Consider the following 27,837-nt stretch of genomic DNA (forward strand, 5'->3'; position numbering starts at 1 on the left):
TTCAATCTGCACTGCTGATTAACCCAAGCACGGTTCCTCTTGGCCCGGGTGTGTCTCGACATGTCTTTAGAGCCATAGCAGCCTTCGGGGGGAGGAAGAAGGGGCAGGGGCAGACACGGCGAGCGGCATCGAGTCTGTTTGCTCGGCACGAAGGAATTCACACGTAGGTCGGAGCAGAGGTCGAGACAAAGCTCAGCGTGCAGCCGGTAACCGGCACCTCGAGACCGCCTGCTGGGATGGCTTGGTGACCCGGCAGCTTCGTATCACGTCCTGGGTATGTTGTGGGGAAACCTCAGAATTAATTGGCTTCAAACACCCGACACGAGACATGCACATGCAGGCGCATGCACCAACAGAGAGATAAAAGGCTTCTTTGTAGGAGACATCCGCTTGACATGGCAATTACACCAAAGCTGACAGCCTCGCCTGGCCCTCCGGGGCACCCCATCAAACCCGCCTCCGGGGAACAGCTGTGGGAGAAGGGACTTGATGGAAATATCACTGAGCAGAGCATCAAAGGCATTCCAGGCCTGGGGAATCATAGGAAACCCTTTCGTGGGGAGATTATCGCATAACTCAGGATAATCCACCGTGGCCCGGTGTGCTAGAGATCGAAATACATTTTTCCTTTTTTGCAGCATGGGGCTGTGCGGCAGAAGACGGCAGCTTGCCCCTCGGCCAGAGGCTGCCTGGAAAGAAAAGTGCCCCGAGTCTGCCTGTTTGAATGACCCCCCTGGAGCCATTAAAGGAGATAGCTTAGGCCTGGCGTGGACGTCTCCACCTCCTCTCTCCCGTGCAATCGGAAAATGTTCAGATTCACCATCCAGCGAAAAAATGAACAAGGAGCCAGGACTGTGTCCGGCTGGTGGAGTGTAAACTGGAGAGCGAATCAAAGACCTATGGCTAATATCCCAGTCGTTTGAGTCGCTGTTTTGGTAGCGCTGGTGGAGACAAAAGGGTTCAGATTCCTCTCCTGCGCCTAGTGTCCACCCTAAAAAGAGACAGAAACCGGCTCAGCTTCTCCAGAAGCTTTTTGCAAGCTATAAATTAAAACATGCGCAGCAGAAGTGCGCTGCCTTTCACAAAGCCCTTCACAAACATGAATAGGTTCTTCCAACAGCCCCGCAAGGCACATACTTATCCCCATTTTATGCATGGCTAAACAAAGACGAGTCCGTGGCTGAGCCAGGGATGTCGAATCCAGAAGTCTCAACTACTCATCCCTTGGCTCTAACATCAGAGACACCCACGCCCAGACACTCGCTGAAAGCCACGGCCCACACTGCTGGCTTCTCGTCTGGTCTCTGCTTTTATAGATTAGGTTTGCGCTTAATGAATGGCATCTCGGTTTATTTAAAGTGTGCCGGCCCAGGTTTGTTCCGGCTGTAAATCCACAGACGCCTGTAGAGGTGCACGTGTCGACAACAGCGCTGAATCTGGGCCAATATCAGCAACTCCTGGCGTACCCCTATTCAAGGCATTGCTTTGAAGGTTAGATGACTGGTACCCGGGTGCTTCCGTACCCCCCGTCAGGAATCCTAATGCACCTGGTTTAACGAAGCGGGAGACGCAAGACCAGAACCAATGCAAGACCAACGCGTTCAGGGGTTCTGGTAAATACAATGGTAATGGTTTTTGGTCCTCAGTGGGGGCTAAGCTTTTTAGCAGGCATGACACAACTTAGCCCGCACCCTCCCCAAGTGCCATGCCGATCCCCTTCCTGTCATCCGCTGCCCTGGGTTCAGGTCTTTGCCCTGTATCCCCTACCTGATCTGCTGCTCTGCTTTCTCCACCCTGCCCCGTGTCCCCTACCTGATCTGCTTTCTTCTCCCTGCCCTGCCCTGCCTGCCGTTGCTGCCTGTACCTTCCCCATCTCCCACATGCAGAGGTTGCCCATGACATATGGCAGTTTAACCACCCCTGGTCCCGAGTCAGCAAGCACGTATGGATCCTGCCTGGGGTGATGCTTCCTCACATACAAGATGTCTAGGTCATCTCAAAGAAGAGCTGGGAAAATCTGTGTATATTAAACAATGCGGTCACATATTCTGCATCCACCGTGCCGTCTTGTTTAGACTACTTTAGACATGGCGTTTTTGCTGCTGTTGTTTAAAGCATTATTGCCTCTAGTCCCAGGGCAGCGTTGGAGCTGCAACGGTCCAAGAAAGATGCAAGAGGCAAGGATTTTTGTGGGTGACATTTTTTATCAGACTCACTGCAAGGTTAGCCTTGCATTGGTTCTAGTCTCGCGTCGCCCACTTTGTTAAACCGGGTGTGGTAGGATTCCTGGCTGAGGGGATGAAAGCAACTAGGGTCTCATTTTTCAGGTGTCTCATCTGACCCTTTGCTCTTCTACAAGAGGTCTACAAGGGACTCTCCATGACCTCCTCCTCTATAAATGAAGTGGGATATACCAAATCCCTACTGGAAATCCTGGCCTCAGAAGGAGAGAAAAATGTTGGGCAGGACTTGCTGTGGCGTTACTCCAGTGTCACGCACAAGTTAGGTCAGCACTAATTGGTTCTTCTGGACTGGTGACAAGAGCCGAGTCCTGCAGGGAAGGAAATCTTTCTAGCAGCACAAAAGCTTGTGTTTCTAGCCATGAGTCAAAAGACAGCAGACACCAAATGCACTATGGGCCTAGGGTTAGATAGTGCTGGCCATATTACTTAGGAGCAATGGAAATTTGGGGAGAAATTCTGTTTTTTTGTGGGGAAAGGAGACAGTTGGAAGCGGTTCCAGATGCAGTCCAGGAAGTGATGGCTTAGCAGGCACAGTGGCAGCAACAGGATCAAAGGTATGTCATAAAAGCAACTTATCACATCAGCTAGGAACAATCACCACCTATACAGTCTGCAGATGGACTCCTGTACATGTCAGTAGATCACAACTGGTGTGGGTAGGTGAATATGTGTTTCCTGAAATATGTAGGGCTGGTTTTAGCTCTTCAAAAAGTCCTTTGGGATGAATGACCCCTGTCCTTCGACCAGCTGCGCTGTCTAATAGTTCATGCTATGATGGGTAGCGCTGGTCAAACCCAGCTGAGAGTCCCCACAGGTTTTGATGATGGAGGCCTGCGAACTGCCTCCTAGAGCTGTGAAGTCTCACCCTGCTGCCACTGGGGAGGCTCCAGTGCCACATCGCTGCACCCGCCTTCCAAAATCCTAGCTCTGCCCACGAGGGTGGAGAAACCCTGCTGCAAAGGGTTTGTTAGCCCAGCTATGGCAGGGGCAGAGGTGTAATGGGTCCCTGCCAAGCAAAACCTCCTGTAGAGACCCGACAACTCAGCAGGCCAGGGTATACCAACCCGGTCTGCTTCAGTACAGCCCATTGCCACCAGCATTGCAGACCTGGTCCATTCACATCCCTCATCCCTGGGGGGGCTAAGCCTTGCTCTGCGGGTGTCAAGCCTATGTGTCAAATAGGTCCATGTCACACAGGACACCCTGCATATACTCAACCATGGCTGGCAGCAAGGGGGGCGAGGGGGTGAGGAAAGGCAGTGCCAAGTACAACCGTACAGTCCTCTGCGACAACATCCAGGGCATCACACAGATTCACAGAAGTTTAGGGCTGGAAGGGACCTCGTGAGATCATTGGGCCGAGCCCCCCTGCTCTGGGCAGGAAAGACTGCGGGGGTCAAATAACCCCAGCAAGGTGTGCATCCAGTCTCCTTTTGAAGATCCCCAGGGTAGGTGCCTGCACCAGAGTCTGGTCACACGAACTATGAAGAAGTTGTTCCTTATATATATATATATACAGCCTGAAACCTTCTTCTAAGAGTTTATAACTGTTGCTCCTCAACAAGCCGACTGGCCGCGGCCTGGCTCACCGTGATGGGACAAAGTGCATCTGAAGGCCTCCCTGGAGAACATGATGCCCACAATGCCATCACCTCCACCGAGCACACCCAGCACCAGGTCGGCTGCTGTGGACGCTGAAGCACCAGGATCTTGCTTTGTCTGGTGGCTAAACTCTGAGGACCAAAAAGCCCCATCAACTACACCGTGGCAGGCTGAAGGGCTAAGCTGTTGCGCCCCAACAGCACCCAGTGCCTCTTGCCCGCAGGCGTGCATCCCAGCCCTGGGGCACCCAGCTCCGGCTGCAAGCGGGTGCCAAGGCTTGGCAGGGTGCACCCCAGGACAGTCTTACCCTGCCACCAAGAGCACCCAGTGCCTCTTGCCTGCGGGCGTGCATCCCATCCAGGGTGCACCCCAGGACAGTCTTGCCCTGCCACCAAGAGCACCCAGTGCCTCTTGCCTGCAGGCGTGCATCCCATCCGGGGTGCCAAGGCTTGGCAGGGTGCAGCCGTGCACCCCAGGACAGTCTTGCCCTGCCACCAAGAGCACCCAGCGCCTCTTGCCTGCAGACGTGCATCCCATCCAGGGTGCCAAGGCTCGGCAGGGTGCAGCCGTGCACCCCAGGACAGTCTTGCCCTGCCACCAAGAGCACCCAGCGCCTCTTGCCCGCAGACGTGCATCCCATCCAGGGTGCCAAGGCTCGGCAGGGTGCAGCCGTGCACCCCAGGACAGTCTTGCCCTGCCACCAAGAGCACCCAGCGCCTCTTGCCCGCAGGCGTGCATCCCATCCAGGGTGCCAAGGCTCGGCAGGGTGCAGCCGTGCACCCCAGGACAGTCTTGCACAGCCACCAAGAGCACCCAGCGCCTCTTGCCCTCAGGCGTGCATCCCATCCAGGGTGCCAAGGCTCGGCAGGGTGCAGCCGTGCACCCCAGGACAGTCTTGCCCTGCCACCAAGAGCACCCAGCGCCTCTTGCCCGCAGGCGTGCATCCCATCCAGGGTGCCAAGGCTCGGCAGGGTGCAGCCGTGCACCCCAGGACAGTCTTGCACAGCCACCAAGAGCACCCAGCGCCTCTTGCCCTCAGGCGTGCATCCCATCCAGGGTGCCAAGGCTCGGCAGGGTGCAGCCGTGCACCCCAGGACAGTCTTGCCCTGCCACCAAGAGCACCCAGCGCCTCTTGCCCGCAGGCGTGCATCCCATCCCCGGGCCCCCAGGTCGGGCGGGGCGCAGCCGTCCCCCAGGGCTTGCCCTGCCCGGGGCCCCTGCAGCCGCGGGCGCCGCTCCGCCCGCGGCACCTGGCCCGGCCCCGCTCGCCTCGCACCTCCTCCGGGAGGCGGGCAGCCGGCGGGGGCGGAGCGGCGCGGCGCGGCGCGGGGCCGGGGAGGCTGCGGGAGCTGCCGCCCGGCTGCAGGCGCCCGGCCCCGCCGGCGGACCAGGTAGGGGCGGCCGCGAACAAAGGCGCGGGGCATCCGCGGGCGGGTTTGCAGCCCCGCACCCGCGAGCGCGCCGCGCCCGGCCCGGGCGTGGGAACAGCCCCGTGCCATGGTGCTGGTGCTGGCGCTGGCGCTGCCCCCGCGTCCCTCCTCCCAGCCCTGGCCCCGGCTGCAGATCTGCCCCCGCCCCCAAGGGTGCCCTGGGGGGGCTCTCCCCCGGGGGCGAAATCTGGGCTTTGGGCGGGGAGGGCGCGTGCGGGCTGCAGCATCCCGCACGACCCCGTGTCACCGTGGGAAAGCACCAGCCAGACAAAGACTACGGTCCCGTCTGCAAAATTTGGGGCAGGACGGAGCCGTCGGGTTGGCCGCCCGGGTGTGACGCTGGCGTAGTCCCCGCGCCGTTTATTGCAGTGCCTTGTTCCTTACGCGCAGTGGGGCAGCGAGCAGGGGAGGTGGGGAGATGCCGGCCCGCGGGGTCGTCGGTGCCCGCCGGGGTCGGCGCAGCGCTTGGCATGTCACAGCCTGTCGCCTTTGCGTGGAGGGGCCGGAGGGGTTCGATGCACCGCGTCGTCTAACCCTGCAGGCCTGGGCGAGGCAATGGGGAAGATCTGCAGGGGTGGCCTGCCTTAGTCATGGGAGACTTGTTGCCAAACGCTGGTATACAGCTCCTGAACGAGTAAAACTCCTGACGGGTCGCTGGCCTGGAGGATTTTCAGTGCAGTGGCCCAGGCTGCTCCTAGGAGTAGTCCTGTGCATCTGAGCGGGGCTACGGGTGAAACTGCAGAGCGGGCGTGGGGCTGGGTGAGGGCTGAGGAGGGCGGCGTGGGGTGGAGAAGTGGACGGGAGAGGAAGGGTTCGTTCTTCAGCTCTGGAGAAGGTGGTAGCAGGGACCACGAGGCGTGGAGCAGGATGGGCAGGGAGTGCTGCACAGCTCTGGTTTGCATTTGTTTTCTCGTGGCATGACAGCATGCCTGGTTGCCCGCGCCTAGGCAGTTACCGCTTTTCTTCGGTGGCTAAAACCACCACCAGGATGGTGGACCTCACCTCTGATCCGGCAGGCCGTCCCCATGCAGCTTGCTTGGGCGTGCCGGGAGTTAACTCTCCGCACCAAAGCACCCAGCGCTTCCCCATTTGCTTTCCTCCTCCCCGACCATGAAACCTAAGGGCAATGACTAACATCCTTGTACGAAGGCATCCGTTCGCTCTTTCTGCCCCGGAGCGCAAGGCCCAGGAGCCTTCTCCAAGATGCTGCACCTGCTCGTGAAATCTTGGTGGGGTTCCCGGAGTGACGGCAGCCTTCGGTGCCGTGCTCGGAGAAGCAGGTGACGCAGAGCCTGCGCCAAGCAAGGGCAGTGTTCGGGAAGATGCTGAGGTCTCGGTGAACCGCCCCGTGTCCGGCAGGTCCCCATGTCTGCGCTGCTTACGGCCTGGGCCACTTGACGACTGGTAATCGGCTCCTGCATCAAGCAGTGCTTTCTTCCCCTTGCTCCCCACCCCCTTCCCCGTGCTTTTCAGGATGAAAGGGGCTCCCGGCTCTTCAGAGATGTCTCTTGGCTCCATCAAGCCTCAAATCCCCTGGTACCTTTCAACTCTCCCTTCTTCAAATGAGCTGCGCTCGCAGTGATGGAAGGAGAGAAGCTGGCAGTAAACATTATGTGGGGATCACCGTGAATGTATTAACTTCACAGAGCTCTGCACGGCAGGCTTCATTAGTTCTGCCCTCCACGCTGGACCAGGGTCCGTGGATGCTGCTGCAACAATAATGGCGCTCTCTCCAGACATCTGAATGCTCTTGCAGATATGCACAAAGGCGGCCACATCTAGGATCTCAAGTCGCCTCGGCAGCGTTGGCTTTGCAAAGGACCCTCATTAAAAATAAGAAAGGATTAAGGGAAATGGGTGAATTGCAGCAGTGAATTGGCTTAACATTCCTCACCTCAGGTCTACGGCTGTGGTTGGCACCTACACAAAGCACTTTCTAATCCCAGCTGGAAAGCCCTCTTGACGCCTTTGGACTGGGCGAATGATAGCAGGGGGCTGGCAACAAATGGTCTTGGTTTGCTTTAACTCCACCCCAGCAACAAATGGTCTTGGTTTTTTGCTTTAACTCCACCCCACCTCCATTAGTTTTGAGCAGCCTTCACCTGGCCCCTCCACAGGAGGCCTTGGGTTGCTAGCCCTTCCTGCCTAAGCACCTTTCTAATACATTTGGGAGATTGTGCTGGAGATGAACTGCAAATCTTGCATCTCTAACACTAGAGTCCCGCTCCTTGGCTTGTAGCCACGCAAGCAGGCCCTTCTCCTTGCGGATGGCAAGAGATTTCTTGAGAAAATGGGTGCACACCTGCCCAGATCTGCCTGTAGGGTCTTCTGAGCAGAGAGCAGAGCCTGTCTCTTTTCCTGTGCATGCGTGGGGTGCCAAGCGTGCTGGCATCTCGGTGTGCCACCGTGTCATCAACGCTGAATAATCGTTTCGGATCAGAGGGAAGGGGTTGTTTGTAGTAAATATTAACGGGAAGCCAACAGCCGCTCCGTGGCTGAGCACTTTGCGTCGACGACCTCCACGTCGCTCGTTGTTGCAGCTGATCGTGGCCCTCCTTGCGACAAAGCCGGAACCACTGCTGGGCCGACTGTCCCGGGGAGGGTGCATCCAAGGAGGAAATAAACAACAACATCCTCGTTGTTCTCGTGCCCGGGGAACACAAGGAGAGGAAACGGTTGTTTTTCAGATAAAGTAACTGCAACGACTGCATTAGGAAGTACGTCCCTTTGCGTCCGAGCGTGCATCGCAAAGCGGGCAGAAGGAGCAAATTAAACAATAGAAAAGCTGAGTTTGTTCTGTGCCGTAGGAATTTCCCGGGTGGTGAATGATGGGTCTAGCTTTCCATTCCGCGTGGAAGCCAGATCCCCATCATGCATGTCTCTGCCCTCTTTCTGGGCCGCTCTGACCCGCTCTGATGAAGTCAAACATCGGTGCGAGCCTTTAAAGCCTTGCATACCTATGCAGCGGGGTCTGTCTTCGGGGAGGTAGCGTGGGTGGATGCTCCTGCTTTGCAGTACGGTAGGAGGGATTTCTCTACGTGGGTTTCCGGTCTGATAACGGTTTTGCTTTTTCCTTTAGTACTCGTTGTGTGTATTGTGGCACTCCCTACAGATAGCTCCTTCCCCTCCCTCCACCTGCCGGTGTTATGTCCTCGGTGGAGCCCAGTCCAGATGTCAGGGTGTAGTGGCAGAGTGGCTAAGGCATTTCTAGAGGCCCAGATTCACCCCCTGCTTCAGATTTGTGCTGTAAGTGGTACTTGGCCATTGGAGACTCGAAAGTGGCCAGCTGTGATGCTGGCCCTACACTCCCTTGTGCGCTGTTGGCTGTAGAAACATCCTTGGAAAATGTCACGTTGATCCCAGTTGGCTTGGAACTGGGGCACGTTTGACAGCACGGGATTTTCAGGCTTCGCTAAACTCAGGCCAGACATGAGACACGGGGGTACAAGTACGAGCCGTTTCCTTCTCAAGCCCGAGCAGAAGGAAGCAATCTGTCCAAGGTCTGAGGCTCCAGCTCCATTACAAATGATGCACGGGCGGCGGGCTGTGCCAGCCGAGAGCCCCAGCGGCCCATCTGCACACCGGGAGTGATGGGATCGGTGCCCGCGAGCTAGTTGCCTTCCTTTGCAGCTGGAGGAAGACACGGTTTTCTTCTTTCTTTATTTGGCTCGGCTGCTTTGCTTTGTGCGTGGCAGAATGGCAGAGCGTTGCAGGAAGCTCGCTTGCGTGGCTCGAAGGTACGGGCGCTGTTGTTTTGCACCTTTCCTGGGCTTCCAAGCATTCACGTTCCTGTTCCCTTTGCCCCCCGCCCATGCTACCAGTGAAGTCCTGCATGCCAGGATCTCTCCCGTGACTTGTGGCCCAGAGCCTTGGGAAGTGCTTCCCTTTCCCTCGGAAGTGGTGGTCCCATTCCTTTTCCTGTTCCCAGTTGCATAACACCCCCGTGACAGCGACAGCACTTGCTTCCATGGGAAAGTTGTATTTTTAGCTGCCTTTTAAATGTAATTAGCTCCAAACAGGGAGGAGCCACATTACCAGCCAGCTATCTGCAAGCCGCCGGCAGCTGCTCCGTCGCTGGCTCCCGGTCCACGGGCTACGTTCGGGGAGAGGCTCTCCCTTTGGAGGTTGCAGAGATGGAATTTCATCCTTCCAGCTGCAGTTTCTAGCTTCTCCTGAGATAATGTCGGCTAAAATTATATTTGGAGGGACGTGGTAGATAGAGAAATGAGTTATTAAGGTCCTATACCTTGTCATGTGCTGGGGCTAGGAATGACTGCTTCATGGCTCCTGAGAGCTGGGATTCCCAGTGTTCAGCTTATGTTTCCAGGCCTGGCACTTCCTAAGTTTTGGGGCCTTAAAGCTGTTTTTAGACCCTCTGTTTTGCAGGGAGTTGTAGGCCCAGCTCCAGCACAGAACGCAGCAAGCAGCTGCCTTGGGTCAGCCAAAGTCTTAATCTCTGGCAGGTGGGTTGGGTTTTTTTTGGCCAAGTCGGCTGGGTGTAGCCAGGAGGAGAACGGCTTGCTTGTGACAGTAAAAGAAATCAAGCAATGTATTTCTTGATGTTAAAAAAATAGAGATATATATCGTCCTTAAGCTGCAACCTGAGACTGAGTGTGGAGAGAGGAGGGTCCTGCAGCCTGCCCGTGAAAGCAGTGAAGATGCTGCCATGGGGCATGTGCCCGGGTTGCTTCCCATGGAGAACTTCTCACAAAAGCTTTGGCACAAGGACTTTGTTGTTGAGTGTGTCGTGAGCCGGGGGCTGGAGAGAGAGAATGATATGGGGAAAAAACTGAGGCAGAGGAGCAGTGGCTGCAATGACACGTGTTCAGGCACACGTGCTTCTTTGCTCACTCCTTTTTCCCTTCTTGTCCCTGGGTGCTAAAGGATCAGGGCGGCTTGTAGTCTTAGGACAAGGGGATGTGTCTGTGAGTCGCGTGCAGCTTGCATGCAAGGAGAGGGCAGGATGCCTGCTGTGATTCATGTTCCCCTGCAAAAGCCATTGAATGCAACAGCAGAGCTAGCAGAAGATGAATCAATACCGAGCCATAAATCCCGTAGATGACGGCAGGCTGCAGAGCCTCGGAGGGCTGGTGGTGGGGAGCTCCACGGCCAGCGGGGCTGCAGCTGTTGTGTTTTCCCGACAAGAAGACATCACTTGGGGACCGGGCGGACCTGCTCCCAAGCAGGTCAGAGCAGCCGAGGGCTGATGAAATCCTCTCTGGACCTCGACTTCCTCTGTTCGGAGCAGGGTGGTGGCTCCTGATACCGAATGGACTTTATAGGTGTCGGACTTGGGCGCCCGACGTAGGCCCTCCTATTGCCCGGCTGATCTCAGAAAAGATGAGCATCCATTTCGTCCTGCTGTGGTTGTGCAGGACCCTGCAAACCAAGTCGCGTTTGGCTGCTTGGAACGGCTCAGCCCTCACCCTGGAAGGACAAACCCAGTCCGGATTCACAAGCGGACCTTATCTCGGGCGAGCTGCCCGCTCCGGGAGTCTCCCCTCTGCTGGAATCCCTCCCGCTCTGGAAAGCTGATCTGGCGACAAAAGCGTGTGTGTCTCGTCTCATCGGGCCTGGCGTTCGCGTCTGCTTTACCTTCCCTCCATCGGAAGAGCTGGTGGGTGCCCGGTGTTGTCAGCGGCAGGCAGCGCTCTGTTTCGACGTTAATTTGATGTGGGCGTCTAATCGGTTCCCTTGTCTTTTAATTCCATCAGCAGCAAGTTGGGATTTGGAGCCTGACTGGCGGCTCTTTTTATGGTCAAAACATGATGATAATCCTCTCGCTTTTTCCCCCCCCGCCCCTTAAAGCAGACTTTTTGCACAGACCAAGCCGCCTGCAGCTCTGCAGAGCTTGCTCCTCTCTCTCGCCTGTGGCTTTTGCTGTCCCGAGCACGAGACAATCTGAATTTCGGACCGTCTTCGAAAAAAGTTGCCGAAAAACGTCCCTCTGCTTTGTTTGCGGCTGCACAAGAGGGCTGTGCCAGAAGCATCCCCTGCCCTGTGCCTTCCTAATGCCAGCCTTGCAAACTGGGGGCCTTGAGCTTTCTGTAGAGAAGTGAGTGCAGGCAAAGTTTGTTGGGATGCTCAACCAAGGTGCTGCCAGATCTTTTGAAGGGTGCCTCCAGGTGGGAGCAGATAAGTAGCTAAACAGATAAGCGCAGGCTCAGGCTTGTCTCTGCCTGATGATCTTCCCTTCCCACTGCCAGGCCCCTCTGCAAGGAGGTGAGCGCTGTCATCTGCAAATTCGTTTTTCAAATGCGGTGCCCCATGGTTCACAACAGTAACAGAGTCCAGAAAGGCTGTGACCGCTGTATTAAAGAGCGCTGGGTCGGCTGTGGTTCTCCGCATCGTGAAGCCAGAGGAAGGGGAGATCAGATGTTATCTAGGAGGGAAGTGCCTAAACTTCTCTTTTTGTGGATTTGCCTTTCTTAAAAGCACAGATGGGATCCTGCTCTGCACTGGGTACTTGCGGTCATGGCCGAGCAGAACCGGAGCTTGTGTTTTGTCACCTCCGCGTGCAAGGGGACGGAGAGGGCTGCTATCACGGGTGGGACCGGTGCTTCATCAGTGTGTCGGGAGGTGTCTTTTAGGTGTCTTGCAGCTGGCACTAGGGCAGGAAAGGGGCTAGGTTGCTGGTCACACCTCCTCACCTGAGACCGCAGCCTCCTGGAGCCGAGCCCCGCCAGCTCAGCTCCCGCAGGACGGTCAGGCTGTTTGGCTGGAGCGCCGGGTTGAGCGGGACGGCCGCGTCCCCCACATCACGCAGCCTCGCCGTGGATGCTCGTGGCAGGAGGCCACGTACAGCGAACTCCCTTGCTGAAAGGACCTGGACTCCCACTGCCATCCCAAGCAGCCCCTCTTGGCACCCAGGGTACATGAGCCGCCTCTTCTTTTCCTCCTCTGGGAAGGCTTAGGTGAGGCTTGTTCACCTGGGTTACTTTATACCAGTGCCCAAGGGTCTCCTTGCTAGTTGCTGAGTTGCTTTGTGCCCGGCCAGCCCGCTGGCTCTGCTGCAGAGCACCCACCCAAGGACAGGAGTACAGTCCCTTGGGCTTGCTGGGGGCTGCAAGAGGTGATCCGGGCCGGGTTCAGGGAAAGAGGGCATCACAGCCCTGGAGGCTGAGCGCGCCAGGCGATGGGAGCATGATGAGGCTAAGGATGCTCGTGCCATTTGTGGCCTAATTTGTGCAGGCTGGAGTCTGCCTGTTGCTTTGCTTCCCCACCTCCCCGCCGTTCCTTTCATGTGCGGGTCAGATGAGAGGGGAAGGGGAGCGAGAGAAACACGGGTTTCCAAATGAAGGTGCTAGCAGCATGACAGCCCGTGTGTTTGGGGCATGCTTTGATGAGCCTGGAGACCACCTTCACAAAGCTCTGGCCTCGGGGCTCCTCCACACATCTGGAGGGGGGCTACACAACCCTTCTTCCCAAGCAGGGCTGGCGTGGGGCGGCGAGCAAAGGGCCTGCTGGGGTGGAGGAGCCCTCCAGGATGGCCAGGCCATGAGTTGGGATCTGTTGCAAGGCGAATTTCCTTGTACAATGCGTGTCTAGGGTCTTCGCAATGTTTTCTCCAGTTTAGGGTCTTTGCAATGTTTTCTCCAGTTTCTGGAGAACCGTGCTCTGTGCAGAGGGACACCGAGTTACATGACCTGGCTTTCGTCGGGGTTTGTGAGGGTCAGGAAGATCTCGGGAGGGTGTATGTGTGGGTCTCAGTAAGATTTTGGGGAGGTGCCTATGTGACGGAGGCCGTTGACCACACCTGGGTTAAATTTGGGTCCAGCGCAGTTAGCATAGTTAGGAGGGACTTCTTGGCTGGGTAACCTCGGGTGGGTCGAGTTTGGATCCTACGGGATCCACCTCTTCAGAGCTGGGCAAGAGACTCGTTCGTTGTCGAGGCCGAAGACCCGTCCTAGGATGACTTCCTTATTCACGTTACCCAGCAAGGCAAGAGAAATGGTCACGTGGATGACATCTCGCAGTGGGCCTCTGCAAGCACTGGCTCGCTTATCAGTTTGCAAGGAGAATTTCAACCCGATTAGACCCCGACGGCTCTGATGGGCCGTCAGGAACCATCTTAATTGGAGGCATTCGAGTGTGGTTGTGTCCCTCTGCTCCCAGCGCAGGGTAGAGGTGATCTTTGTTGCAGCGGGGATGGAGCTGGCTGTACCGTGCACCACGCTTTCCCCCGGGAACCAGGCCGTGGAGGGGCCAGCACCCAGCTGCCACACGTGCTTTGGCTCTGGAAACTGCACCTCTCACACAGGTACGGCCCGGCAGCGATGCCCTGACCCCTTCCCTTAGACGCACTGGGGAGAGGGCCAAGGAAATGCTGTGAGAATTGCAGAAATTAAAGCTTGCCTGCAAAGCACCCCCCAAGGCAGCACCTTCCTGGCTTGCATCGAGGCCTGGCTCTAAACTCTCACCAGGAGCTCGCCCTTCTCCAGGCATCGGGGAAAACCCGGCAGAACGCAACAGAAAAGCAGCGTTTTGTTTTCCAGGAAATAAAAGGCTCCTTTCTGCTTCCCCGGGCGTCCGGGGGCAGCGTGGTGTGATGGGCCATTGATGCTAGGCAGTGGGAATCGCCTCCAAGCTGCAGTCGGAGGGTGGAGGGGGGCAGCCTTGAATTTTTTATTAAGGGCAATTAGACTTCTGGGCCTCGCTGTTAATGAGCGGCGGAGAGGGCTCAGCACATGCGAGGGTTGGGGGTTGCACCCTCCCCCTCCTCTGGAGGAAGTTGTTGCTTACACGGATCCCGGCGGCTGCGGGAGCATCATGGAGCGATTATTTTGCACAGGCAGCTGCTGCATCATCCCGCGGTGAAAGCTTCTTTGTCTGGAGGGTCACAATGGTCTTTCTGCAGGCTGGGACCCAGGGACCGGCTCCATCCCAGCAAGGCCAGACGTTTCTCTGCTTTTGGCTTCTCCATTTAGAGTCGGAGCAGGGCTGGAGGGGACGTTCACGGGCCACGTCTGGTCCAGCCTCCTGCCCGGGGCAGGATCCGCCCTGTCCAAACCATCCCAGACAAATCCATTGTTTAATACTTCCTAAAACTACCGTCGACCCAGTCATAAATCACTCGGCGCTTCCCCCCCACCAAGCCCTGCAGGAGCGGTCACGACACCCCTGCGCGGTAGGGGCGGGGAGGGCCACGTGAAGCCGGGTTGTGCCCCAAGGGCACGTTCATGAAACTTCAGCTCTTGCACCAGGATAGTCTTAAGTCTCAACTTCACAAGGGCGGTTTGCTGGACAGCCGAGGCTGGCTGGCTGTGCTGGGTAGACTGGCAGATCTCCCCAACCCGAAGTACGTGGCGGTCCATCTCAGCTCGGCACAAGCTCCCGGTGTCCGTCAGGGTTCATAGACATTAGGGCTGGAAGGGACCTCGCGAGATCATCGCAGGTTTCCCCCATGTCCCCGCTCATTGCTATATTCCTTGCCTTACACCGCCTTCATCATCATCACTGCCCGTCGCACGGGCACTCGCCGCGCAGGGAAACGGGGGATTCAGGTCCCGTTTCGCAGAGGCATGCTCAGCGATGCATTTTTCTGCTGACGACAATAACGTGTTACCCAGCGTCTCACCTGAGCCTGAAGCCCAAGGACTGTGGGTTAATAATTGTGCTCCGCGTTTGTGCAGGGCTTTGCATCACGGGCGCGCTCTCCCAAACACGTGAGTGCTTCCACCGTCAGCGCCACTCGAGGCACGCAGAACCGGAGCTGATGTAGTCCCGTGAAGACGGGAGCGGGTTTATGCAGCCCGCGTGTGCATCTCTGGATTGGGCACCTCGCGATGGTTCTCCCTTTCAAAGGCTTGGCCTTTTCACCTTGAATACATTTTCCTTGGCTTTGAAGATGGCTTTGGAGAGGTGGTTCTACGTGTCACTTATCTCCCTTGCAAAGAAGCTGCTTCTTTAAAAAAAATCTCCTTCTTTAAGCTCGACGTGCTGGCTTCGCTTTCATCTTCGAGCCGTCTCTGTTTTTAGCCCGTGGTCATCTCTTGAGTGATGGAGTGGCGTTAAGCTCCTGTCTGCGGCCTCGTTCCAACAGCCTTAGTCCGGACATTTTGGCTCACGCCTCGGCGAAGCGTGATGTGGACGAGACGGGCGGCGTGTGTTGGAAGCCAGGCGTGTGTAGCCCGGTCTTGCATGCAAATACCAGCCTGGCCTTTATGGCCGTCACGTGCTAACATTGCACCTTTAAATCCCAGTCTAGACCACACCTCCTCCAAACTGGGATCTGAAGGGGTGGCAGTAGGTTATAGGGAGAGGACAATGGTATGCAATGTTTTTGCCAAGAGAAAGCAGTGTGTGGACTGTAGCCTGGGCTAAGCGGGTTGTGCAAAGGCCTAGAGGTCTGGATTAGAGCTGTAGGTTGAGCCCGATAAGATGCTCCAGTAGCACTTTTCTGTCCTTCCCCAGCCAGTGGTGGTTTGTGTGGCCAGGCACGGTGCTAGCAGGATGCTGGTTTAGCAAGAGCCGTGCAGGGGGGCATTGAATCCCAGTGCAGAAGTAGCTGGACCTCACGGTGATTGCACTGGGGAGCCCACGGCGGACAGCAGAGCGGCTCGGGCACCGTCTTCTGGAGCCGGAGGCGTGATGAGCATGAGCCGGGCTCTGCCGAAGGCTGCCGAGCTCTTTGGGTGGGGGAGCCCGAGGTGGGACAGGGAGATGCTGGCCACGGGAACTGGTGGGCCTTAGGCCAGTGGATCTCGGTGGGTGTTTTTACCGAAAACATACCACACTGGTTCTTCTGTGGCAAAGGACTCGGAAAGACCCCAGCAGGGCAGAAGGCTTTGAACCTCTGGATTCCTATTTGAAGTCTCTGTGCTTACCTTGTGAATCCTGTGTCCCCTCCGCACCCTGCTACAGCCGTGGGGCGCTCTGCGGCACCCTTGAAAGCATCTCCCTGGCTGAGAACTGCAGCTCTAGGCAAGCCTTGCCGTGACTCGATTTTTCCAAACCCTGAAATCTCCTTTTAATGAGTCCACAGCACCTGTTATTGCTGCCTCGCCTGCCTCAGTCCAGGGCCCGAGGTGCCTCGTGGTCCATACGCCCCTTCCTCTGCCTCTGCTCTTTGTTTCCGAGTCCTGGCAGCATCGAGAGAGGCGTTGCCATCCCAAGAGATTATCAGCCCTCAAGCCAGGGGTTGCAGAAGGAAACCCTTTCTTCTGCAATCTCCTTCCCTTGTGCCCTCCAGGAGTCAGCAAAGCTCATCCTCTCGCCTCCCTGCTCCTTAGCCAACCTCCCAGGGCTGGGCTGGTGCAGGCTTGGCTCAGAGCTCAATTATTATTATTTTTTTGGTAAAGGAGTCAGCAAGCGGATTCCCTCTGCCTCCCCCAGAGCGCTAGTCCAGACAGACTTCCCCGGTGCCTCCCAGATCAGACCTGGAGCTGACGGGGAGAGGAGAAGGGACGCGGGCAGGGCAGCCTGCAGGTCGGAGAGGAATTCTTTTCTTATTAAAATAACCACAAGCCAAACGCACGTGTGCGGAGGAGCTGTGCCGGAGGAAAGGAATGAAGGAATTTGGGGCGGATAGAGGGAGGGAGAGGAGGAGCGTGACCCCGAGAGGCCGTGGCGAGCCAAGGGGGAGCTCCCCACCCTTCCTCTCCCAGGCCTGGCTTTGCAGCCTGTGGAGCTGGAAGTGCTCAAGGAGAGGCAGAAGATTTGGGGGGAGGTTGGGGAAGGCAGATGCTGGCCTGTTGAGCCCTCCAGAAGAAGGGGCTGGTTTCTGGGCCTGGCTGGCAGCAGCACCAGCAGCTCCTTCCCCTCGGAGCTGCGTGGGGGACCAGGATTTCTGCTCCCATTAACACGGAGAGGCTTGGGACTTCCCGCTCCTCTGCATGGCTTTGCAAATCCCAGCCCCCCCGACTCGCACCTCAGCCCCCCGGCTCCGGCGCTCGCGAGCTGGTTTCTTCTGCAACCCCTGACTTGTGCGGCACCTGCATCTTGCAGTCATTATCCTCCTCCCCCTCTTAAATCAGCATTTCCTCCCGCCATTGCCATCCTCCGGCGAGACCCGCAGCCTCTTCCTCCTCCAGGCCACACACATACACACACAGGTCCTGCATGATTCACCCTCCTGTCAGATCTCGGCCGTATCCTGCTCCAGACCGAGGGGGAGTGCCTGCACCAGGTGTCAGACCCTTGCTCTCTTCCCTTCCTTACGTCTGCAGCTCTCGGAGGCTTTCATCCGGGCAGGGCCCCCTTGAAAGCTGCCTGCGCGTGTTGAGGAAGCTGGTGCGCTCATGCTTTCTCCTTTGCAAGCAGTGCCCCTACCTCTCCTCCCCCCATCTTCATTCTGGGAGAGAAGAATAAGCAAATCCCATGTGGCCAATTAATACAGCTGGAGCTGCTAACCTCCCTTCCTGGCGCAGCTGCTGAGAGCAGCTACCTGCTCGCGCGCCTGGGAGCCGGAGGGGGAAGCACAACAGGCTGGAGAGGGCCATCCCAGCGGAGCAGGGAGGAAGCGGGAGCACGTGGCTAAGGGTGGCACTGGGGGAGGTTTCCCTTGGCACGGGGCTGCGGGGAATACGGTCGATGCTGCCAGCGGCGAGTGGGAGGAGGTGACTGGCGTTCTCTAGGGGTCTAGATGGCGCAGCCTGGCAGAGGGGCCTGCGTGAGCTCTCCACCTTGGGGGACGTGGGCTGGGGCAGTGCTTGGGCAGCACCATGCATCCTGCAGCTGAACGCGGTCCCTGCGGTATAGTCATAGCCTCTGCATCCTCTGGCAGCCGCTCGGGCGTGACTGGGGCACGGGGCAGGCCCGTGTCCCTGCAGTGCTGGCAGGGAGGGGTGTGGGCGGCTGATACTCATCCCAGCTCGGTGCCAGGCTCCTGCCCACATTTTCCACCACAGCTCCTCTCCCTGGCTCCGCTTCCCCATGACCTTTTGGGAGCGCTTTCTTTTTCCCAGTACTGAACTCCTGACTCATCGCCTGGCCTTGCTGAGAACCACAGCCCCCAAGCTTGGGAAGCCTGTGGGATGAGAAAACCCTTTCATTCCCTTTCTTTTTATTTTTTCCCTTTTCCCCAGCAAACTATTGCGTGCCAGTTAAATCGGGGTGGAAAGCGGGCACTCACCAGGCCCTGAATTGTTGCTGCCTGTGTCTGTGCCCGGTTGTCTCCACCCTGGGGAAACCGGGCAGGGAGACTTTCATGCATCTTCTGGCCTGGGATGGGGTGGAGCGAGCACCGATCTGGCTTGGGGTGAGTCCTTGAAGCTGCTGCTGGGTGGAAGCTGCTTGTGTCTTATCCCCTCTGCTTATTTCCTTGTCTTTGGTAGCGGCATGGTCGCACAAAGCAGCTCGATTTATGCGGGAGCCCGGGCAGGTTGCGAGATGCACGGCAGGCTACTTTTTTGCTTTATAAAAAAAGAAATTAAATTCCCCATAGGATCAGGTCTGGTTGCTGCACGCCTGGACGAGAGATCCCCACTCCTCCCTGCCCCGCGAAGCTGCCTTTGACCACGGCATGGCAAATCTGCCCCTTCCCCTCCCCCTGCCGCCTTCGATGATGAGCTTGAGCAAAGCAGAGCTATTCCCCTCGGAGAGCGGCTGGCCCAGATTGGAGACAAAGCACAAATGAGTTTGGAGCTGCCGTTAATGTTTCATGATGACTGGCACGCTGGGGCTGGCTGGGAGAGCGAGGGGGGAGGGTGCCAAGCCGGTTTGACGGTGATGCTGTTTGTCAGGGCCTTGGATTAAAGTGGCCGCGTGGAGTCCCGCGGCGAGCGGCCGGCTGGCAGGGCTGGGCCGGGGGCCGCACGGGGTCTGTCCCACCCTGCCTGGTGCACACATGTGAGCTGTGCTTTCCTTCTCCCCTTTCTTTAATCCAACTTTCCAGTGCTTTGGTCTTGCACAATCAGGAGCAATGCATGCTGCTCGCAGAGCCCCCCCGCTCTGGGCTTGAAGCTGCAAAGACGGGAGATCCCTTGTGCCGTGATCTGTGCCGGTGGGACTGGTTAAACCTACTGGCTTGGCCACAAACCTGGGCATTGCAAGGGGCTGGGCATGCCAGGGCCGTGGGAGAGAGCAGAGGTGCTATTGAAGGGGGCCGACGGGCTCTTTCTGTCTGGTGGGGATATGGGGCGTGCTACCTGGAGGATGAAGTTGTTCCTCATCATCAGAGCAGCAGTTTCGATCCACGTAGTCAGTGGGACTACGTTACGGCTCCCTGCAAACCTCCCCTTGCCTGGGAAATGATGTTGCTCTGGTTTGAGGTCCTGATAGGACACTTCTCATTTTTCAATGCACGACTGAGCCTTGTTGTAAAGGGCCCCCAGTTTGGGGTTTTTTATGAGGCTCGTGTCTCAGGGTGTTTTGAAGGCACCGGGTGTTGGCTGCAGCCCAGGCTGGGGATGGGGACTGGGCTGTGGCAGTGCCACTGCTGGGACTTGAGCCTGGAGGGTCTTCCCCTCTGCTCGGGGTCAGGGCAATGCATATCTGGGGTCAGGAAGGGATTTTACCCCCTGGTCAGATTGGTATGGACAGAGGGGGGTTTGCTTTCCTCTGCAACGGGGGGCATGGCCCTCTACCGGGGTCTCTTAAGTGTATATTAACAGCCTTTCATAGAAGCAGGACATTGATTGCTGCGGTCCCCCGGCTTTCCCTGTGTCAGGTTTGGGTGTGATGTGTGGTGTTGTGTCAGGGTTGACGGTGTTGGTTTACTTAGAGGTTAGGCTACTGATTTGTCTGGGATGGTTTGGACAGGGCGCAGGTAGGGCTTGGACTACATGTGCCCTCCGGAGCGCCCTTCCAGCCCCGCTTCTCCACGATCGGAGATCCTGCCGCTGCGCTGCACCCCCCACCAGCTGTGGCCTAGGCTGTATTTGCCACCAAATTTCCATTTAAAAAAAAAGGTCTTTCTCCTCCTTGCTGCAGCCTCAGACCCATGCATGCAGAAACCGCCGGTCCCAAGCACTTCCACGTGCAATGCATAAAACAACTAGAAGGAGATTTCCAGGCCGTTACTCTCTCGGTTTGGCTGTCACTTGTACAGAACGAGGGGCGATGGCCGAGTTGTGTTCCTCTCGGGTGGACGGTGATGGGCAGGCCGTGGGTGCTGGTGGCAAAATGTCCACAGGCTTCTTCCCCCCTGCTAAAAAGGAGTTGAGAACTGTTTGGATAGCAGGAGGTAGTGGCAATGGTTGTGAGGCCGAGCAATGGGTGCTTTTCCTGAGTCTCTGAGACCTCGGGGCGTATCCGATGCCCTGAGTTCATGCACAGTGGGCTGACTCCTTGCCCCGGTGTGCCGACCCACTCGTACCAGGTGATGCCTTCCCATATTCTTCTTAGTAGCAGGCAGGGGCAGCCGGGATGAGTCCTTGTCCCTCAGGGCTTGGCATGCACTTGGCAAACCCTTCTACTGCCAGCGTAGCTCCAGGCGGGCGGTTGAATGTGGACAGGGCTAGAGCAAAAGCCTCTGGGCCCTGTTTGCACCGTGCCCGCCCAGGGAAGCGCTGCCCGGGGGTCGCGTGGGCACAGCACGGCACTCCCAGGCCGGGAGCAGGCAGGGAGGTGGAGTGGAGCTGCCTGCCTCCCCCGGGTCTGGCGCACACCTGCTGCCGCTCCGTCCCCTGGGCGTCTCAGGCTGCGCCTGCCGGCTAGCGCTCTAGCAATGTGGCAGCCTTCTTCCCCGGGGAGGCGCGCGGAGATCTCGCCACGGGCAGGAAATTAAAGAGTGAAGCCGCGCGGCCTATATTTAGCGCCGGTCGAAGTTGGGTCCTGACAGCTCCGCTCCTGACCTTTCCTGTGTCTCTCTCGGGTTGTTTTACAAACTACGTCTCGTGTCCCTGACAGCCGTCCTGCCGGCCTGGCACCTGCGTGTTGTATGGGAGCCCCAGAGCCTGAGCAGGGAAGGAGGCAGGGAGCTGCACGCGCCACGGGGAGGCTACAAGCTCAATGTGAGCTGCAGGCCCGGCAGGGAGAGGGGACAGGTCTGTGGCAAAGGAAAACGGGGCACGGGAGACCGGTTGGAAATGTCCTGCTGCCCCGTGCAATGGGACCTTGCTCCTGGGGTGGGTTTCCCCCCATGGTGCCAGGTCCCTGGAAGCTCGTCAGCGAGCGAGGGTGACGAGAAGAGTGCGGCGGCCTCCTCTCCGTTTTGTGCAGCCGCCCCAGAGTGCTCGAGCTCGCCGTGCCGCTGACTCCATGTGGGGCTGCCTGTGAAAGCACGGGGGGCGCGGGGCGGGCATGCGTGTGCATGGCACCCCAGTGTGTTTAACTGGGGGGGGGGTGTGCTTGTGACCCCAGTGTGTTTAACCAAGGGGCGCGTGTGTGTGTATCACCCCAGTGTGTTTAACCAAAGGTGTGTATGTGTGTGTGTGTGTGTGTGTGAGAGTAACCAAAGTCTGTGTGTGTGTGCACGCATGCATTCTTGTGACCCCGATGTGTTTAAACAAAGGGCACCTTTGTGTGTGTGCCACCCCAGTGTGTTTAACCAAAGGTGTGTATGTGTGTGTGTGTGTGAGTAACCAAAGTGTGTGCGCGTGTGTGTACGCATGCATGCTTGTGACCCCAATATGTTTAAACAAAGGACACCTTTGTGTGTGTGCTACCCCAGTGTGTTTAACTGTGTGTGTGTGTGTGTGTGAGTGACCCCAACGTGTTTGTGATCCTAGTGCGTTTAATCAGGTGTGTGTGTGTGTGTACGTGTGTGAGTAACCCCAGTGTGTTTAACCAAGAGTGTGTGCTTGTGATCCTGGCGTGTTAAACCAGAGGGGTGTGTGTGTGTCCCCATCTATGTGTGTGCTTGTGACCCCAATGTGTTTAACCAAAGGGCGCATTTGTGTGTGTGCCACCCCAGTGTGTTTACTTGGGGGGTGTGTGTGTGTGAGTGACCCCAGTGTGTTTAACTAGGGGGGTGTGTGTGTGTCACCCTGATGTGTTTAACCAAGGGGGGATTGTGTGCGTGTGTGTCCCTCCAGCGAGGAAGCCGCCGTGCTCGCGGCCGTGCGGGGCAGGAGCTGCGTGGCGAGCGCTCTGCAGAAGGGCGAGAGCGCGGCCCCGCCGGCCGCCCGTCTCCCCATCCCTGCCTGGCCGGCGATTAAAGTCGGATGCATAATCTCTTCCTGTCAGGACCCGTCTCCCTTTCTGCCTCTCCCGGCATTGACATTAAATCTGGTGGCTGTCACTTCCCTGCCTGTAGCCATGGGAACTCTGATGTCACTCCCAAGGAAAGCTGACGGGGAAGGCAGCAAGAGACTGGTTGGAGCATCAGCCATCTCTCTCTCTCTCTCTCTCTTTTTTTTTTTTTAAGGATGAAAGAAATAAGAAATCCAGGCGGAGCGTGGAGATAGGCCGCTTAATAAATTGCTCCTTCTCGGCACGGTCCCCGGAGACAGCCCCCGATCCGGAGTGGCGGTGTCTGTCCGGAGCCCATCAAAGCAAAGTGCTGATGCTTGCTCTGCGCGTCGGGAGTCGGGGGGCGTTGTGGGGGACGTGTCTGCTGAGCGCTTTGGAGATTAGCAGCGCTCGGTAGCCTCATTGTGCATCGGCAGAGGGATCGGCTGGGACGCGGAAGCCCTCTCCGGTCGGCTGGAGGGAGCAGGGCCCGTCGGCGACGGAGGAGTTGGCGAGGAAATGAACCCCCGAGGTGCTTCTCTCGCCGCTCCCTGCGTGCCCCAGCTCGGGGTTGGGAAGCGCCCTAGGCTGGGGTGTCCGGCGGGGTTGCAGGCAGATGGGGTGGGGAGTGGGTGTAACGGCCTTGATGCACACCGGTGATGTCGGTGCCCGCCTAGGAAGTATGGGCTAGGTGGTTACAGCCCACTGTCTTGGGCTAGGCAGGGACCTTGCTTTGGAGAAGCTGCCTGTGCATTCGGGGGGTTACATGGGGTGGGGGCACAGCACCTCCTGGGTGGTTTGGGCGTCACTCAGTCATGCGGGCACAGTGCTTTGCGATGCACGGATGGAGAGGCGACTGCGCCGTGTGCAAGGCTGGCACCAGGAGCTTCATGGCATGCTATCCAAGTCTGCCGAGGGCCCCGGGTGCTTAGCTGGGCACCTCCTGTGCCTCACCACCGTCGTGCGCGGGAATGCACACGGGGCCCTGCATTGCACCCCACCTCTCCCGGGCCCCAGGTGAGCCGTGGGCAGGGGGCCAGGCCGTGTGTTCGCTCCGATCCGCGGGGTGCGGGTGACTCTCACTCTTCGGGGATCGGATCTTGGCAGCTGCATCTCAGCCCACAGTCCTAACTCTGCCGCGGGGACTCTGCTGATGCCTCTGCGCTGCGGGGAAGTTTCCGTAGTCTCGACTCTTCCTACCCAGGTTGCTTCCCTGCTGCACAAAGAATGGGTTGAAATACAGAGACGCGTTTCCTTTTCTTCCCCAAAGAGGAATAATTTGCAACGCGGCTGCACCGTGACGCGCTCCTACTTTGTGACCCGCTGTGTTTCCAAGTGCCCGGTTGCATTCCCATAGACTTTGGGGGATCCCCACGAAGACTCCTTAGCCAGCTCTGTGTTTCCCGACTCTGGCCCGTTTATTGACCCGCAACTCCTCCTGGCTCCCTTGAAAATGCCCTCTGTCACCCCGAGCCTGAAAATTCAACTCAGATGTTGTTTGGGCGCCTGGAGAGACAGCAAAAAAGCAGGGCAAAGAAAGTTTGGGGGTGGGTGGAATTGGGTGAGACAGAGCGAGAAGCCAATGCAGTCCCTGCCGGCGTGCGGAGCCCGCCTTCTCCGAAACGGGGTCATGTCCCGCTGCATTTCCAATGCAGTTATCTGAAACCTCGCTCCGCGGATGGTATTAAATATCCCCGTGACGTGTAGGAGTGGAGGCTGCCCTGTGCAGCCAGACGGGTGGGGGGGAAAGGAGCGGAGGGCGGAGAAGAAGATGGAAATAGGGACGGCTCTTTGGCCTGCATGCTTGTTAATGGGGCCGGGGGCGGAGGGGCAGCCCGGCATTAACGAGCCAGGGCCCTGCCCGGGGAATTTTTGTCACCAGCTTGCTCTGTTGCACTGCCAGGGCTGGGAGCGGGTGTTGCTGGTGGGTGGGAGAGACGGGGATGTGCTCGGGCTTCTGCGTGGATAGCCACGCCGGCTCGGGCTCCGTGCCGCTGCTGGTCCAGCCTCGGTTTTGGGGGCGTTGCGTGCAGGGAGGGGCCGATCCAGCAGCAGAGCGGGTAAGGAAAGCCCCGCTGGGGTCACGGGTGTGCCAGGCCAGGAAGCTCGAGGTGGGTGCGAGATGCCGGGAAGGGCCAAGCTCTGCTGTTGTTTGCACTGCCGAGTCGGGGGGGCTCTGTGGGCAACTGGGAGCCCCCCAGGGCAGACACACGAGTCGCGGGGGCTGGTGGTAGGACATGGCCGTGCTCCCTGCGCCCCAGGTAAGGGCAGGAATGACAGGATTACGGTGTAATCCCTGCTCCTGGTCAGCCGGGAAAAGTTTAATCCCATTACTCTTCCTCCGGCTGAGCGTTTGAAAGTGGCCCCACGGCGCGGGGGTGGCCTCCAGGGCTGGCATCAAGCGGGCTGCTGTGCAGATGCCAGCCCCAGGGGACGGGGCGGGGTGTCTGACCCCGGCCCCAATTTATTGCCCCACCAGGGAGGGCATGGGCTGGTGTTGGGTCAAGCAACTCTGCGGAGCCTACTTGCAGCCCCCTGCCAAGCAAGGGACCGGCAGAGCATGGAGCTGGCTGCCACCAGGTTTGGGGGAAGCCGACAGCTTAGCCACGTTCCCAAAGGGGCTGGACACGTTCTTGGAGGAAAGGGGCATTGGCCGCTATGGGAGCGAGGGGCACGGGCACTGAATCCGAACGAAGACCAGGGCTCACCTCCTCTGTGTCCAGTGGGGCCGGAGGTGCCAGAGGACAAGGCTCATGGAAGAGAGACAGGTGCTCTCTGTTCCCCTCCCGCCGCCTCGCTCTATAGTTTCATAGTTGGATATTATAGATACCACTCAAATCCCACATAATACCGTGCTTGCTCCTGCTCTTTTTGGCAAGGACGAAGCTGCTGCTCCCACACGTGCCCGGCTTTCGGCCCCGGAGCAGCCCGCCTGGCACAGGCATCTTGCGCGCGGTGTGGACAGGGTGTGCGGATGCCAGGAGAGCGAGGTTTCGAGCCCCAGCAGGGTCGTGTTCCCTGCCGGTGCAGCCCCCAACCCCAGAGCTGTGCAAGGAGCCAAAGGCTCCCTTCTTGGGGCATGGGACGCATCCTGGGGACCAGAGGACGAATGTTTCCTCCCACCGGCTGGGCTTGTGTGGGTCGCGCGGCACTCTGGTTGGGGCAGAGCTGTCGAGGGACGGGAGGGAGCATGGGAGCCCCCATGCAACCTTTCCACGCCGTGGACCGTGTGGGCAGAGGTTCCTGGGGCCCGTGGTGCCTCTTGCTGGGCTCTCACTGGGTGGAGCAGGTTTTGCAGGTCGCTGGGATCCCCAAAAGAGCCAGGCCTGAGCTGGACCTCCCAGGTGACCCCCCACCTCTGTGTCCAGCTGGCTGGGTTGGACCGCCAGCCCTCCAACCCTCATTTTCTACAAGTCCATGACTCTCATGTCTGTGATGTCCTGGCAGCTGGTTGGGAGGCTGTACCTGGCATTCCCTCATTGCAGGGATGGGGAAACTGAGGCACGTGGGGGGTTGTGACTCATCCAGAGCCATGCAGTGAATCAGTGCAGGAACCGAGGCCTGGAGTTCCCTGGGTCTCCCCCTGGCCTGGCTTGCCCCGATCTCCGGCTGATGCCACCTCGGCCCCCCAGGCACGTGCGCCCTGCCCCTGGACATCCCTGCTCCATGCCCAGCTCCACCGGAGCCGGCACGTGCATGGGCTGCGAAGGGGGCTCTGCTGCTGCATTAATGAAGGCTTTGGAGCTGCACGCGCCAGTATTTATAGCACGCGGACGTGAGAGCGACCGCTGCCGCGGCTGCCTCCCCCCTCCGGGGTTTCCAGGGGTGCGAGACGTGGCTCTTTCCAGAATCGCTGGCAATGCTTCCCTCTCTCTCCCTTGCACAGAGCATGCAGCGGGGACCTGCCCTCGGCGCCCGGGCATCCCCTGAGAGCGAGGCCTGAGGCCCTGGCCCGTGGGAGGAGGCGATGCCGAGGCCATGCCGTTTCTCCTTGGGACGGGGCCACTGAGCGGATCTGCCATGGTGACATGAACCGGGCAGGGAGCCAGACGAGCCGGGCGGCGGGGAGCTCCCACTCGCGTGCCCTGCCGGTGTGCTAAGCTCCTGCTCTGTCCTGAGAAGAGGGGCCGCGGAGCCAGGATGAGCGCCCTGGGGTGGCTGCGGCGGGGCGCACGGCAGGTGTCCCCGCAGGGTGTGCTGCTGCTGCTCTTCGCCTTCTGCGTGCTCAGTGTGTTCATCTCGGCGTATTATTTGTACGGCTGGAAGCGGGGCCTGGAGCCCTCCGGGGACGTGCCGGGGCCGGACTGTGAGGAGCCCAAGGTGGCCCCCTCGCGCCTCCTCCCCCTAAAGCCGCTCAAGGTGGCCGACTCGTCCCGCACGGACCCGCTGGTGCTGGTGTTCGTGGAGAGCCTGTACTCGCAGCTGGGCCAGGAGATCGTGGCCATCCTGGAGTCCAGCCGCTTCAAGTACCGGACGGAGATCGCCCCCGGGAAGGGGGACATGCCCACGTTGACGGACAAGGACCGGGGCCGCTTCGCCCTCATCGTCTACGAGAACATCCTCAAGTACGTCAACCTGGACGCCTGGAACCGCGAGCTCCTGGACAAGTACTGCGTGGAGTACGGTGTGGGCATCATCGGCTTCTTCAAGGTACCGGGGCAGGGGGAAGGAGCAGGGCTGGGGCATCTTGGGGTATGAGGTTTGGCCGTGGGGGGGTACTCTGAGTCTCCGGCCATCAGCCCAGCAGCTCACCGGCTGCTGTCTGCTCCCTCTGCCGAGACCGGCTGCTTCTCCTACAGCTGGAAGCGATGTGTCTTGCTGTGGAGGGCGTTGCCTCTGGGTTTGCTAAGCCAAGAGGATGGTAGCAGGTCTCTGGGGACTGTGTGGGGTCATCACATAAGTGCCTGGGGGTGTCCTTCTCCAGCCACCCTGGGACTGTCCCTGCAGGAGCTGTCCCCAGGGGTCTCGGAGGGACTTGTCTGACCCCAGCCCTTGCCCAGAGGCAGAGTCCCTTGCTGCTGAGCCCTCCCTGTGCCTGCAAAGCTTCCTTCCTCCAGTGAGGAAGAGCCTGTGGGCTGATTACTGCTCCGTGCAGTCGCTGTGGCTTGCTCGGGCTTGTCCCTCCAGCACGGCAAGGGTTAACTTTCTCTGGGTACAAGGGGGGAGGGGTTGCTGGGAATCTCGCACTGGGATGCACTGGGAAGGGCAGGGGCCTGAGCAGCCCCGGAGCCCGCTGCAGGAAGAGGACAGGATCCAGCCTCCGGCTTTGGGGACCTGATCTGAGCGCAGGAGCCCGTGGTACCTGCTGCTCTCAGGAGACCCTGTGGACAGCGGAGGTGACAGGTGCCACCTCCTGTGGGAGCCTGGTTAGTCCAGGCGGGGTCACACGGCACTGGTGACCTGTGGCATGCTGCGCCCCCTTCAACCCATCCTTCTCCTTTAGATCGTACCGCTGGGCCATCCTTCCCGGGGGTCCTACAGGCCGTGGGTATGGCCTGGGTCCAAGCCCC

General features: G+C 58.7%; 1 protein-coding gene across 4 annotated transcripts in view; it reads left to right on the forward strand.

Annotated features, from left to right (window-relative positions):
• The first annotated feature begins 5,149 nt into the window (after nt 1–5,149).
• NDST1 (N-deacetylase and N-sulfotransferase 1) overlaps nt 5,150–27,837 on the forward strand; it is a 36,551-nt gene continuing 13,863 nt past the window's right edge. The window contains exons 1-2 of one of the 4 annotated variants that reach the window (XM_019478504.2): nt 5,150–5,236; nt 26,214–26,977. In XM_019478504.2, the coding sequence (XP_019334049.1) occupies nt 26,468–26,977 (510 nt within the window). In that variant the 5' untranslated portion in view covers nt 5,150–5,236; nt 26,214–26,467. Of the gene's footprint in view, nt 5,237–22,719; nt 22,860–24,093; nt 24,388–26,213; nt 26,978–27,837 lie in introns of those variants that run through there. The other 3 variants (XM_019478506.2, XM_059712920.1, XM_019478505.2) reach the window with 3 other exon arrangements.

Source organism: Alligator mississippiensis, chromosome 9 (assembly GCF_030867095.1).
Source record: "Alligator mississippiensis isolate rAllMis1 chromosome 9, rAllMis1, whole genome shotgun sequence".
Lineage (NCBI taxonomy): Eukaryota > Metazoa > Chordata > Crocodylia > Alligatoridae > Alligator > Alligator mississippiensis.